The sequence below is a fragment of the Indicator indicator genome, assembly GCF_027791375.1.
Source record: "Indicator indicator isolate 239-I01 chromosome W unlocalized genomic scaffold, UM_Iind_1.1 iindW_random_scaffold_140, whole genome shotgun sequence".
NCBI classification, from domain to species: domain Eukaryota; kingdom Metazoa; phylum Chordata; class Aves; order Piciformes; family Indicatoridae; genus Indicator; species Indicator indicator.
In genome coordinates this window covers 48431-62112 of record NW_026539079.1, presented here as the reverse complement: position 1 = coordinate 62112, position 13682 = coordinate 48431, and the positions used below count along the sequence as shown (strand labels likewise).

Sequence of the window (13682 nt, the reverse complement as noted above, 5' to 3'; positions counted from 1 at the left end):
ATTAGAATGTAACTTTCAGTACTGAGTGCCTTGATCTCCAAAATAGAATCATAGAATCATAGAATCATCGAATCAGTCAGGGTTGGAAGGGACCACAAGGATCATCTAGTTCCAACCCCCCTGCCATGGGCAGGGACACCTCACACTAGATCAGGCTGGCCAGAGCCTCATCCAGCCTGGCCTTAAACACCTCCAGGGATGGGGCCTCAACCACCTCCCTGGACAACCCATTCCAGGCTCTCACCACTCTCATGGGGAAGAACTTCTTCCTCACTTCCAGCCTGAATCTCCCCACTTCCAGCTTTATTCCATTCCCCCCAGTCCTGTCACTACCTGATAGCCTAAAAAGTCCCTCCCCAGCTTTCCTGTAGCCCCCTTCAGATACTGGAAGGCCACAAGAAGGTCACCTTGAAGCCTTCTCTTCTCCAGGTTGAACAGCCCCAACTCTTTCAGTCTGTCCTCATAGGAGAGGTGCTCCAGCCCTCTGCTCATCCTGGTGGCCCTTCTCTGGACACCTTCCAGCATGTCCATATCCCTCTTGTAATAGGGGCTCCAGAACTGGATGCAGTACTCCAGGTGGGGTCTCCCCAGAGCTGAGTAGAGGGGGAGAATCACCTCCCTTGACCTCCCTTGATCTCCAATTATTCCTTTCATTAACAGATACAGACAAATTACTTGCAAAATTAATCAATACAGAGAGGCTTTCTTGATGGAAAAGGTAGGAAAAGTAGATAGATGATGGACTCTCATCCTTGCAACACAGAGAACAAAGATGAAACTGACTTTGTTGAAATAGACCAAAAGGATAGAAATATAAAAGTAGAGCTCTGAAAAACACTCAGATATGAAGGCAAAAGGTCTATATAATAAAATCTCTCCTTATGTATATCTGATATATATTAGGTCAAATCTGCCAGGTCTTTGCACTAAGAATTCCTTTTTCAAAAAGCAAAAGCATGACAATCAGGTTCCAGAAAGATATGCTGCTTTTCAAAGAAGGCAGCACTTCTGCAGAACCCTGTGTTAGTTCCACCTCTGGAAGGGAGACTATATTTGGTGGAAGCTATTTTAACAGTTATTGTTTAACAGTTTTGTTAGAATTAGGAATTTATTACAGAAAGTAATATAAATTCCAAAGAACTCCAATCTCTATTTCTCACCTGTGCCAAATAATATAAAGGAACCTTGGCATAAAAAAAAAAAAATACCTGGACATTGCCTTAGGTAAGTGTAGTAGTTGTATCATTTTTAGCAAGAATCTCCCCAAAAAACATCTCTGCCTCTCCTCTGGAATAAACAGTTTCACTGCACTACTGGTTCCCAACCTCAGAAAAAACATGCCATATTCATCCAAAGCCTTACTGTTAAAAAAGAAGCATCTGAAAATCCCTGAGGAAGCATAGTACTGTAGAGATTTCATGTCTAAAAGGACAGAAGAGATCACTAGTTTTCTATCAAAACTTGCGAGTACAATTCTACTCAAAGTAATTTATGGAAGGCAACAACACTTGCCTACACAGAAAATGTAGAGCAACTGTAATATACATTCCCATGCCTCAATTACATAAGCAGCAAAGATGCTTTCATGCAATTTTAGCATGCATTAGTATCTAGAGTAAATTACTAGAGGGATGCTTGCTATGTACAGCATCAGGTAGCACTGTATGTTCCTGTTCTAATTAGACCCAGTACACACTACAATCACACTATTTTCTTGCCATAATGTGAATTGAAGTTGCAGTATATGCACTAAAATGCACAAATGCCAGGCTTTTGCATAAATGCAGTAAGCAACTGCACAAAAAAAAAAAAGAATCACATATTTTGGAGTCACTGGATATATTTCTAACAGAAATATTCCCATAAGAACAATAGAGGAAGCTTCCTCCTGCAGTCAAAAGGCAACAAGTAGAAAAATCCCAGTGTATCAACTTATAGACAAACTTACAAGCAATGGCAAAAGAGTTACCAAATAATAGGAATCATATTTCTCTAACGTGATAACTTTTCTGGAAATCTGTCCCAAGACTGCTACAAATCCTTCTACTCAATACTATTCATTCATGGCTTGTGGAAGATGTGTTGCCATAGAAGTTTGTCTCACACAGATGCTGCTCTACTCCCCTTTCAGTGACAGTCTGCTCCTGCAACAGTACGTTGCAGTTCAGAGACCACTTGGGTGCCCACACCTGTGCCATCTCAAGGCTGTAGATACCAGCCTCACAACTGAGCCTGCACAGAGGTGCAGCAGCAGTCACCCAGAATACTGGGGGCACTTTCTGTTCTGTGACCGCCACAATGCTATGCACAGATGCCCCAAGAATGACTCAACTTAACTGGAGTCCCAATGTGCCTGTGCCATCACACAAGCAGTGCATGATCCACCCTGTTATGGGACCACCTCTACCAACAGCCCCTAGGTGGGTGGGATGCCACTGGAACTCAGTGGTGATACTTTTCTCCTCTTACCTCTGATCTTACTTCACTTCTCTCTCCATTCTTCTCTCTCTCTGGCATGTACTAGGTAATTGCCTTGCCTGTCTTAAGAGTCACTATATGATCAAAGTCATCTGCATGAACATGTAATTAATAAATCTGTAATCATCCAGACACTTCACTGTCAGTTTTCCTTACCTCACTCCTTAGGCTCCTTAGGCTGAAACCTTAGCAGCTAAAGTGAAAAGAGCTGCTGTCCAGCATAAGGGCAATTTACCACCAGTGAATAAATGGTGATCATTTGTCCCAAAATAAGACAGCAACTCTTACACCTGATCCATAGCAATCTCAAGAAATCAGGTAGGACTGAGATCTGGCAGAAGATACAGGGAAGCATAAGTTTGGAAAGCTTATTTGATAAGACAGTTATTGAGCAGTGATTAAAGGGAGAGATCGCGTTCTATAAAAATCATTCCTTTCCCTAAAAGAAACAAATTGGAGTCTGCCCATGGCTATGTAATTACGGTAAACAAACTTCACAAGTTATGTTCAACATCTCCTGAAAGCCAGAACAAAAGAGAAGGAGTGTTTTACTCTTGCTCTAAGTGCTTGATGACTGCTGTATGCCATCAAAAATGCTGCCCCTCAGTTAAAATGTGCTGGAGAATCTACTCGGTGTGAGGATATAAAAGTAGCTTTTTAAGTAGTAGGAGACAAAAGACAAGCTCTTCATAATTAAATTTAAAATTAGTAGAAGAGACTTAAGCAAAGTAACAAATTCTGCAATTCCATTAAATCAAAATTAAAGACAGCAGGGACCTCTTTTGAGATGAGCACCTATTTTCTCTATATATTCACAATGTTTTCTAAGAAGACTTGATTTAGATACCAAATAAGAAATACCTAAAAAGTTAAACCTTTTTGTAATTGCAACAAGAACAATCACACACACACAAACACAACTTTTTCTCTCAGTCCAGGCATCTTTAAAAACAGAAAACAAAAATTAATCTTTGAATAGGGAGAAAACTTGTGCGCTCTCTGCTGGTTAAAGACCCAAACTACAGGTAAATTTAATTGTCTCCATGCAGGTATATTCAAAATTGACCATTTTCCCCATGAACTTCCAAAACCAGAATCTGCACTGTCTTCCAGAAAAAAAAGAAATGGGGAAAGAAAAAAAGAAAGGGGGAGAGAGAATAAATAAATAGATAAAAATCAAAGAGCATATATTGAATGAAATCAGTTAAGACCACCAGTACAGCTACTCTTAAAGAGCAAACATTTCAGAGGCTCATCTGGTACTGTGCTAGAGACCTTATAGATATTTGGTAGTTCTCTAAAATTTGTAATGTCCACATAGTAATGAATATCCAGTTGAACAAACTTTGGAGATGATAAAGCAATACATATTACCCAATCATTACATTGCCTTAAAAAATATAGATGTGATTTTAGTCTAACACCTCCTTCACATTAGGTTCAATTTGGGATATGAATAGAAATGGCTTTTCTTAAATTAGGCAATGTATTAAAAAAATTTACTTATGGTACCACTGAGATTTCAGAAACAATAAACAACATTAATTGTACTTCATTCAATCTCACATTTCAAAATAAGAGTAGCTTAAAAAGAATTTTGAAAAATAAAAACTTCACTTTCCATCCATTAAGATCACAAATAAAGAATATCAGATATTTAAAATATGCATATATATGACAGATCACAGTTCTTTGTTGGAGGGTAATGGAGATGAATCTTGTAGAACCACCTACACTAAATAAATAGAACTGAACTACATGACAATGACAGGAAGGTTTTTTATATATCCATAGGATTTATAAGCATATATACATATTTATATAATATATAGTGTATACACACAATCCTTTTACCTTTATCTTGCACTTCTTTTGAAAATCGCTCCCTTTCAATAGCTGATTCACGTTCTATCCGCTCAATTTCAGCCAATGCATCCAATTCTACTTCATCATATGACGTTATAGTTCCTTGTTGCGAAACCTGTTGCTGTGTCTGTACCACAGGAGTTTGAGGTTGTTTTGCAGTAACTGAAGCGTTCTGTTGTAAAACAGGCACTTGTTGTGCCTGAAGGAAAGCTGTTTGCTCATGCTGCGGCAAACACTGAGCAGCGTTTAGTGAGCGGTTGACGTCCTGTGGAGTAATGGGTATTTTAGAAGTCTGTCCTGGGTACTGCACATTAAAAGGAATATCACCCTCTGACACGCTGCTGTTTTCCAAAACAGAAAGCATATCATCGTGCTGGTCCGTATCCGAAGATCTTACACGAGAGAGTCTTAATGTAAGCTTAGTGGAGTCCTTGGAAGGAGAACTAATGATATCATACATTGCAGCTTTTTCAGTCTGGTCTTTTTCATCCTTGCCTAACTTCATTTTCTTTTGTTTCTTTTGCTTTCTTTCTGGAGAATCTAACAATATGTCTGGGGGAACATCTCTAGGTGATGAATAAGGTGGAGGCTGAGATTGTTGGATTAAAGGTTGTCTTGATCCTAGAATAATAATTCAGAAAAACTGAACAGTTATGTTGTTCCACATTTATATAAAAAACACACTAAATATAACCTGCATAACTTTAATATGTATTTGTACATATATCTGTGTTCATAAAGTGAGATTGGCAGGAAGCACATCATTCCTAGATCAAGATGTAATCTGGATAGTTGCAGTGTATTTCCCAGGAATTTTAGCCATGCACTACAGGTAGAGAAGGAATCATTTCAGAGAAAATGGAATAGAACAGCCATTAAAAAAAAAAACAAAACAAAAAATAGTACCTGCAGGTTCAGAATACCAACTATTAGAAAACAGTCAATGAATATAAGTTGACTATAGAAAAAGGAACTATCAAAAAGATTCTTAATACAGTCCAGGGACTTAGTGATCAGCGTACAGGTATTAGCCTCCTTATGTTTGATCCTATCAGTGCATTTTCAATTTTTATTTTTTTTTTTAAATCTTAGGTGAACTGATTCCAACTTCCCCCACTCATTACTAACACCCACTAATTATCTTATAGCATTTTTCTATCATTCCCTGCCTTATCTCTCCCCCCCCCTTTTTTTAAACATAAATTTTTACTTCTACATGCACCCAATTTCAGGCTTTGAATATATCTAGATACATTTTCAAAAGAGGACATTTTTATTAAAAACATTCTCCAATTAATTACATGAATTTTTTGTTCCTAAAATTAAACTGGCTTCCCATAACTCTTAGCCCATGAAAAGCTTTGAAAAATAAAACTTTTCAACTTGTCCCAATTATAATTTTGAGCTATAATTTTTGCTCCCCCCCCCCCCCCCCCCCCCCCCGGGAGTATTTCTAAGCCTGTTGCTGGAACAATACAGCCAGACTCCTTTTGTTAAAGTAAACGTTTATCTGATCCCATTCATCCACTGGGGAATGCTGATCTTCAGAAAGCAGTGACTGAGATTTTTAGTCATTCTGGTTTAGGTCATCGTAGGTCAATACTTCTAACAACACTGAAAAACTAATTAGAATACAAGCCTCCATGTGCTTCATTCAAGATACACCACTAAACAAGAAAGCAACTTTATTCTGAAACTTAAATTTCTATTACACATTTTCAGAAATATTAAGAACCATTAAGCAATGTACTGACCTGTAGATGAAAAAAAGAATGGATACCTCTAGCAAAGCTTCAGTGCACACGAAAGATGAACCTTTACCAATGACTTCTTTGCACAGACTACTGTACTTATTTTCTCTCCCTAGTACATACTGTGAAAAATCTTATGTATGTAGAGTGGGGTATAAAATGGGTTTATCTTACTCATTCTTGATCATCAGCAACAGCTTTATATTCTGCCAATAAAATCCACAATATTGGGAAGCTCTGTTTTGACTCATCCTGATTCTCGAGATCTTTTCACTATTCCATTTCTCCTCATAAAATTAGACACCACACTCAATCAACTAGTACTGAAGACCTGTCTACACCCTATGAAGATCTTTTACTTGCCTTCCACCAGATTCCTATTCTTGTGATGCCCCCTCCACACATACTTCTAATCACTGCCTCTTTAGACAATAATTCACAAGATTGTCTCACTGTAACATATAGCAGAAACGGTTAGCTACTAATTTCTTTTAAGGTAATAAATACCACTCACTGGAAATACTGGCTGCATTTTTATTTCTACATATATTAGAGGCAGCTCAAAACTTTTTAAAGAGATCTTACTGACATTTTACTCTTGAATTATCTCTTAAATAAATACTTCTAAACTTGCAACAATGGAACATTTGCTGTTTTTCAGTTACACTTCGAATACAGAACACAGATTTGATTCTCCTTTATCCTAAACTTTTAAGTAAATTTGACAAGATTGTTGTGATTTGTATTCATTGTTTTTCATGATGAAAAATAAGAGTGCAGCATCAGATAAGGTGGTTCTTTCTATCTTTAGGTAGACTTCAGGAAGTCAGAAGGATTTCAAGTGCATTCCATTGAATATACTTAGAATCAAGTAAATGAAAAAAAAAAAAGTAGCTTTCCTTCTCCTAAGCAGCACTACAAATAGCTATTCAAAAGTATCCTCCTCCTGAAGGAAATTCCTGAAAACTGTTGATAGTAGAGCATATAAGTTGCATTTTAATAGTACATCTTCTGGCAATAATTTCACGTTTCCTATATGGCTAATGATGGCTAAGCCTCTGGCAACAAAGGGGCTTAGAAGCTACAATATCTATGTACTGAGGTGAAAATAAATTGAAAAAGATGAAGCATTCTATAACAGTTCTGTTCTACTACAGACATAACAGTTTTGAACATATACCACATTCTGTTGGGCGCTTAGACTTCAGACAAAACATTACCCATGATACAGAGAGTTGTGCCTACTACTGCTGGAGTCAGTCTGAAATATTTCCTATGGGAGAAGGCTTGAGCCATCATACATCCAAGAACAAAGCTCTTAGAAGACTTGCTGATAACAGAAGAAACATTTTTATGGATAAAACACAGACACAGACAGGTTTGATCCCATTTGCTGAACCTGTAGAGATTCCATGGTTGAAAAGGTCTGTTCTACAATATGCTGTCAACATAGTAAGTTGCACAATGATCTTTGGAAATTATCTTTCAAAATGAATGAAATTTCAGAATATTTTTTGAACAGAGAAATATGTAGACAGATTTTGAGTGTAAATCTAAGTCTATGCAGTAATTCAGGAAAAAATAACTGATTTTCTGCAGTTGATTTTCTATAATATCAGTAAAAAAACTTTGTCCAAACTCATTTTGTATGGCAGGAATATGTAAAACTTGTGAGATAAAAAGAGATTTGCCACTGATTTTGGAAGGTCACTGTATCACTACTGAACAGGAAATACTGATGGCCATCCAGATAATGCCAAATGTAGCTGTGAAGCAGGTAAAATCATAGCAAGGCAGGCCGCTACAGAGAACAAATACACTCCGTAATCTTTCAGTAACAGTGATCCTGACCACTCATGATAATTTTGGGACTTGTTATCCATAGTAAATAGTTTTCTTACTGATTCCTAGTGATAGATGGCACTCAGTATGAAAAACATTTTATCAGCTACTGTCTACCATACCAATTTGTAAACACCATTTTTTCCTGTGACTCTTACCAACTTCTTATCATATCCTTTACAATGCAAGCAGCTATAACATGCATCACATTGACAGTAACTTAGCCTTCTTAAAAATGTAAAGTTTCAAAAACACTTCTTGTTTGTTTACCATGGAACAGCTTCACTTGTTCATTGTACATCAGTAACTTGGGTAACCACCACAAACTTCTGTCCAGGACACTGCACACATTACTAACATCTAAAACTTACTAGTTGCTGTCTGCACACTTTCTAATTATGCCACAATACTCTGCATGAAGCCATAAGAGAAACCCCTCCTTACCCTCTAAGATACCTTTACAGAATAGGTAAGAGGCCCTGGGTATGGTTTATAAACTGGCAACGTGAATCTATTATCACCAAAGAGCAGCTACATTCATATATGACAGCAGTAACATACAAGCACATCTACAGTACTTTTCTGACTGCTTTTAAATCTTCAGATAGAGTTGTATCTATAATTTAGTACAGTACAACATCAAGATAAATGCAGACCTATAACAATTCAGTTTTAAAAAAAAGATAATTAAAAGATCAAAAATTATTACTTATGTAAAAATATAAAGAACCTGTGCCGTTCAGTCTGTAGAAGATTCGATTAGTGCAAGATACAGTAACATTCTTTGATATAGGATTTCCTTTTTAAAAAAATAAATAAAAGGATATGAATTGGTTTTCCTTGCTCATGGAAAAGAAGTCAAGAAGTATCAAGCAATAAAAATTATTCAGGCTAAGTATTAGAAGAAAAGCTTTCGAGCACTAGCAATTTGAACAGGTTGCATGGCAAGAGTAAGGAAACTCCATTACTGACATTTTAATAACAACAAAAAAAATAGATGGAAGTTATTGGGAGTTATACTGGCACAGCTCATCCTACATGAGAGAAAGAAGATAGGAAGCCCTCAAGACCTTTCCTTCTGTATTCTCCAAAAATCACAGAATCTTCCTCTGGAAATCTTTCCAAGTTTTGTACTAAAGAAATTATTACTTATTTTGATTAAGAGACTATATTGGCATAATTTAAACTTCAAACTTAATTGGATAGCATAGGAGACAAAGAAAAACACACATTCGTGTGGCATTTTTGGATTTACAGCCCAGAAAGCCAACCGTATCCTGGGCTGCATCAAAAGAAGTATGGCCAGCAGTTTGAGGGAGGGGATTCTTCTCTGCTCCACTCTGGTGACACCTCACCCGGAGTATTGTGTCCAGCTCTGAAGCCCCCAACACAGGAAGAACATGGTGCAGGTCCAGAGGAAGCCACAAAGATGATCTGAGGGCTGGAGCATCTTTCTTATGAAGACAGGGGGAGAAAGCTGGGATCGTTCAGACTGGAAAAGAGAAGGATCTGGGGAGACCTTATAGCATCCTTCCAGTATTTGAAGGTGGCCTAAAGGATTGCTGGAGAGGGACTTTTCACAAAGGCATGTAGTGCGAGGATGAGGAGTAGTGGCTTTAAGCTGAAAGAGGGTAGGCTTTGTAGTGACAGGAGTTACAGGATGAGGGTAATGTCTTCAAACTATCATGAAAAACCTCAGCTTTGGCTGTTCCATCATAGAATTGATGTATTCAGAAGATTCATCATATAAAAAGTTAAGACTTAAAGAAAGAAACAATAATGAATGTTTGTTTTGGCCCAGTCAGCAGGGGTTTATGAAAGGCAGTTGCTGCCTGACTAACCTGATCTCCTTCGACAATAAGGTGACCCACATAGTGGATGAGGGAAGGGCCGTGGACATTGTCTACCTGGACTTTAGTAAAGCCTTTGACACTGTCTCCCACAGCATTCTCCTTCAGAAACTCATGGCACAAGGCTTGGATCAGTGACCTCTGCACTGGGTAAAAAGCTGGCTGGATGGCTGTGCCCAAAGAGTGGTGGTGAATGGAGCTAAATCTGGCTGGCACCCAGTCACCAGTGGTGTCCCCCAGGGTTCAGTACTGGGGCCTGTCCTCTTTAATATCTTTATCCATGATCTGGATGAGGGGATTGAGTGCACTCTCAGTATGTTTGCAGATAACACCAAGCTGGGTGGCTGTGTCGATCCCTTAGAGGGTAGGGAAGCCTTACAGTGGGATCCAGACAGGTTAGACGGATGGGCTGAGGTTAATTGTATGAAGTTCAACAAGGCCAAGTGCCAGGTCCTACAACTGGGTCACAACCACCCCATGGTAAGCTACAGACTTGGGGATGTGTGGTTGGAAAGCTGCGACTCGGAGAGGGACCTGGGGGTGTTGGTTGGCAGTCAACTGAACATGAGTCAGCAGTGCCCAGGTAGCCAAGAAAGCCAATGGCATCCTGGCTTGGATTAGAAACACCGTGGCCAGCAGGAACAGGGAGGTGATCATCCCCCTGTACTCAGCACTGGTGAAGACACACCTTGACTATTGTGTTCAGTTCTGGGCCCCTCACTGTAGGAAAGACATTGAGGGGCTGGAACATGTCCAGAGAAGGGCAACGAGGCTGGTGAAGGGCCTGGAGCACCTGGCCTACGAGGAGTGCCTGAGGGAGCTGGGGGTGTTCAGTCTGGAGAAGAGGAGGCTGAGAGGAGACCTCATTGCTCTCTACAACTACCTGAAAGGAAGTTGGAGCGAGGAGGGGTCCAGCCTCTCTTCCTTGGTGTCAAGCGACAGGACCAGAGGAAATGGTTCCAAGCTGCACCAGGGGAGGTTCAGGCTGGATGTTAGGAAATATTTCTTCACAGAGAAGGTTCTCAAACATTGGAATGGGCTGCCCAAGGTATGATGGAGTCACCATCCCTGGGGGTCTTCATGCAGTTTGTGGATCTGGCACTTAGGGACACGGTTTATTGTTGACCCTTCAGTGCTGGGTGAAGGGTTGGACTGGATGATCTTTGAGGTCTCTCCCAGACAGATGTATTCTGTGATGTCTTTGAATAAATTTCTTCTACCTTTTTTTTTTAAGGGAAGAGGGCAAGGTGATAATTATTTTTAACAAGTTCTTTTGAGAATACTGAAGTCTGTACTACAGATTTGAGAAGCTTCCTAATTCTTCTTGCCACCTCCACTATACATTCAAAGGCAAAGTGCAGAAGAATCTCTCTGGAGAAGTCCTATACTTTTATTTTCTTAGGGATTTAATCTTTCCAATTTATTCAGAAAATGAGGTTCCTATTAACCATTTCTGGAGGGAATAAAAGTTATTTTTGGAAAAAGAGTGCCAAATTACATAGTTTCACAAGGGTTGTTATTATTCCTTACAGATATTTCTCCCAGGAATTTAGGAAACTGTATGGAAACAGGACAGTAAATGTATGAACTCTTCTCTTTGTAAAGCAATGGATTTGTGGATGGCTTTTTTATTCTAAGATTCTAGAGAAATGGGAATGTAGAATGAATGGATAAAGGATTTTGATGAGGAATTGATCTTGGGTAATGGATCCCACAGAATATTTAATGAGCTCAACAGAAGGAAAATATTTCATGTTAATTCTTCATACATGGAAATGAGTTTTCTATTAAAGCAGATGATAAGATGAAAGCAGAGCCAATATTTGGTTTACATATCTAGAAATATAAAATTTACATTAAAAAGAATGGATAAAGACCAATCTAGAACTTCTGGATAAAACTTGAGCTGCTCTGATAACTTTACTGAAGCAAAAGTGAGGCAAAAATTTCTGTAACAGAGAAATTTTACTTCATTAATTGAATCACCAGCCAAAAGAACAAATACAACTTCTGCCATCTCTCAAATATTTGCCTCAGTTGCAAAAAAAGATTTATTCCTCATTTAGATTCTGTCAATCAGACAGCTATCATTTAGTCTTAAAGTAATTCAAGGCTGTACAATTGCACTCTCCAAGTCTGCAGAAGTCCTTGCTACTTCCATATAAAAAGTACAGAAATGCAGTCTGTACCTTTGATAATTGCCTCACATTTCTATGTTATGTAAGAAAGCTTAGATATTATAACATTCCTTCCAGTGATCTTTCTCTGGACTGATGATGTCTATTGCCATTATTTTTGTCCTCCCAAGCAAATGATTAAATATTTTGCTAATTTTCTTTATCAAAGTTTGTGACTTGTCAACCAAACTTTCAAAGACTACTGAGTGTAGATACTTGCTGTTTGTTTATCACTGGAAATTTTATCAGCATAACTACTTGCTTTCCCTCCATATGCCAGGCCAAAAACTCACTGTCAGGGATCACATATTCTAAGTAACACCGTAATTATGCGCTTCTCTTTAATGCATTTCTGAAATGCAAAATTAGAGGAAGTAAATGTCTGGCAAGATTTTTGCAGCATCAAGAACTGGTTCTCTCAATCAGGGTTCATTAATCTCCAAGAAGGCAAAATGGTATCACCATTAGTAACAGCATTTCAGTTGTGTGCTTTATCAATGAGAAAAGTAAAGCTAACATACAGGGAAATAAATCAATAATCTCCTCATATTTCAGTTCCTCTAACACTGAAATGTTATAATCTGAACTGTAAAATCAGAATGTTTTCAGAAATAATCTGAAAAGGTATCCCCTTCAAAACAGGTTCAATCAATTGAAACAACAGCAACTTGAACAAAAAAAGAAAAAAAACCAAAACAAAAAGAAATATTCTTCTGGCTGAGTGGTAATCATATATATGAGTGGAAGTAGCTCAGATTCACAATGTATTTTGTGTGCCAAGTTAAAAAACAACCACCACCTTTATTCTTTGCCATTTACACAAGTCTTACATGTCCTTTAGCAAAAGACCTCCTAAAATACTGATGCTGCTGGCATGCTATACAAGTACTTCTCACTTGCGTTTGAGCCACGCTTCTTCTATCACTGTTCAACACAGTATATGCCTACAGAAGATGAACCACAGAGATCATTTATCAGTCACAGGATCATAGGATAATTCAGTTAAGAAGGGACCTTGGGTGGTCTTCAATCAATCCTCATGCTCGAAGCAGCGGGAATGTGTGTGCTTGCAGCCTAGAAGGCAAATCACATCCTGGGCTGCATCCAAAGCAGCATTGCCAGCAGATCCAGAGAGGTGATTCTGCCACCCTGCTCTGGTGAGACCTCACCTGGAGTACTGTGTACAGGTCTGGAGCCCTCAATATAGGAAGGACACGGACCTGATGGAGCGGGTCCAGAGGAAGGCCATGAGAATGATCAAGGGGTTGGAGCAGCTCTGCTATGAGGACAGGCTGAGGGAACTGGGGGTGTTCAGCCTGGAAAAGAGGAGGCTCCTTGGAGAGCTAATAGCAGCCTGCCAGTACCTGTCTGTTTACAAAGGCCTGCAGTGACAGGACAAGGGGCAATGGCTTTAAGCTGGAGAAGAGCAGATTTAGACTGGATGTTAGGAACAAGTCCTTTACTATGAGGGTAGTGGAACACTGGAACAGGTTGCCCAGGGAGGTGGTTGAGGCCCCATCCCTGGAGATAGTCAAGGTGAGGCTCGACGAGGCCCTGGGCAGCCTGATCTAGTTGGGGATGTCCCTGCTGACTGCGGGGCAGTTGGACTGGATGACCTTTGGAGGTCCTTTCCAGCACAGACCATTCTATGATTCTAATGAATTATTTTCTTAGCTGCCAGTTCACCCTATTCCTTCTCCACAACTAAGGCTTTCAGC

General features: G+C 39.1%; 1 protein-coding gene across 1 annotated transcript in view; it reads right to left on the bottom strand.

The window, feature by feature from the left end:
• Nucleotides 1-13682, bottom strand: part of LOC128979916 (nipped-B-like protein) — a gene marked incomplete at its 3' end in the record, with an annotated part of 53825 nt that overhangs the window by 22446 nt on the left and 17697 nt on the right. The window contains exon 8 of the mRNA XM_054398312.1: nt 4333-4965. Within this exon, the coding sequence (XP_054254287.1) occupies nt 4333-4965 (633 nt within the window). The remainder of the gene's footprint in view (nt 1-4332; nt 4966-13682) is intronic.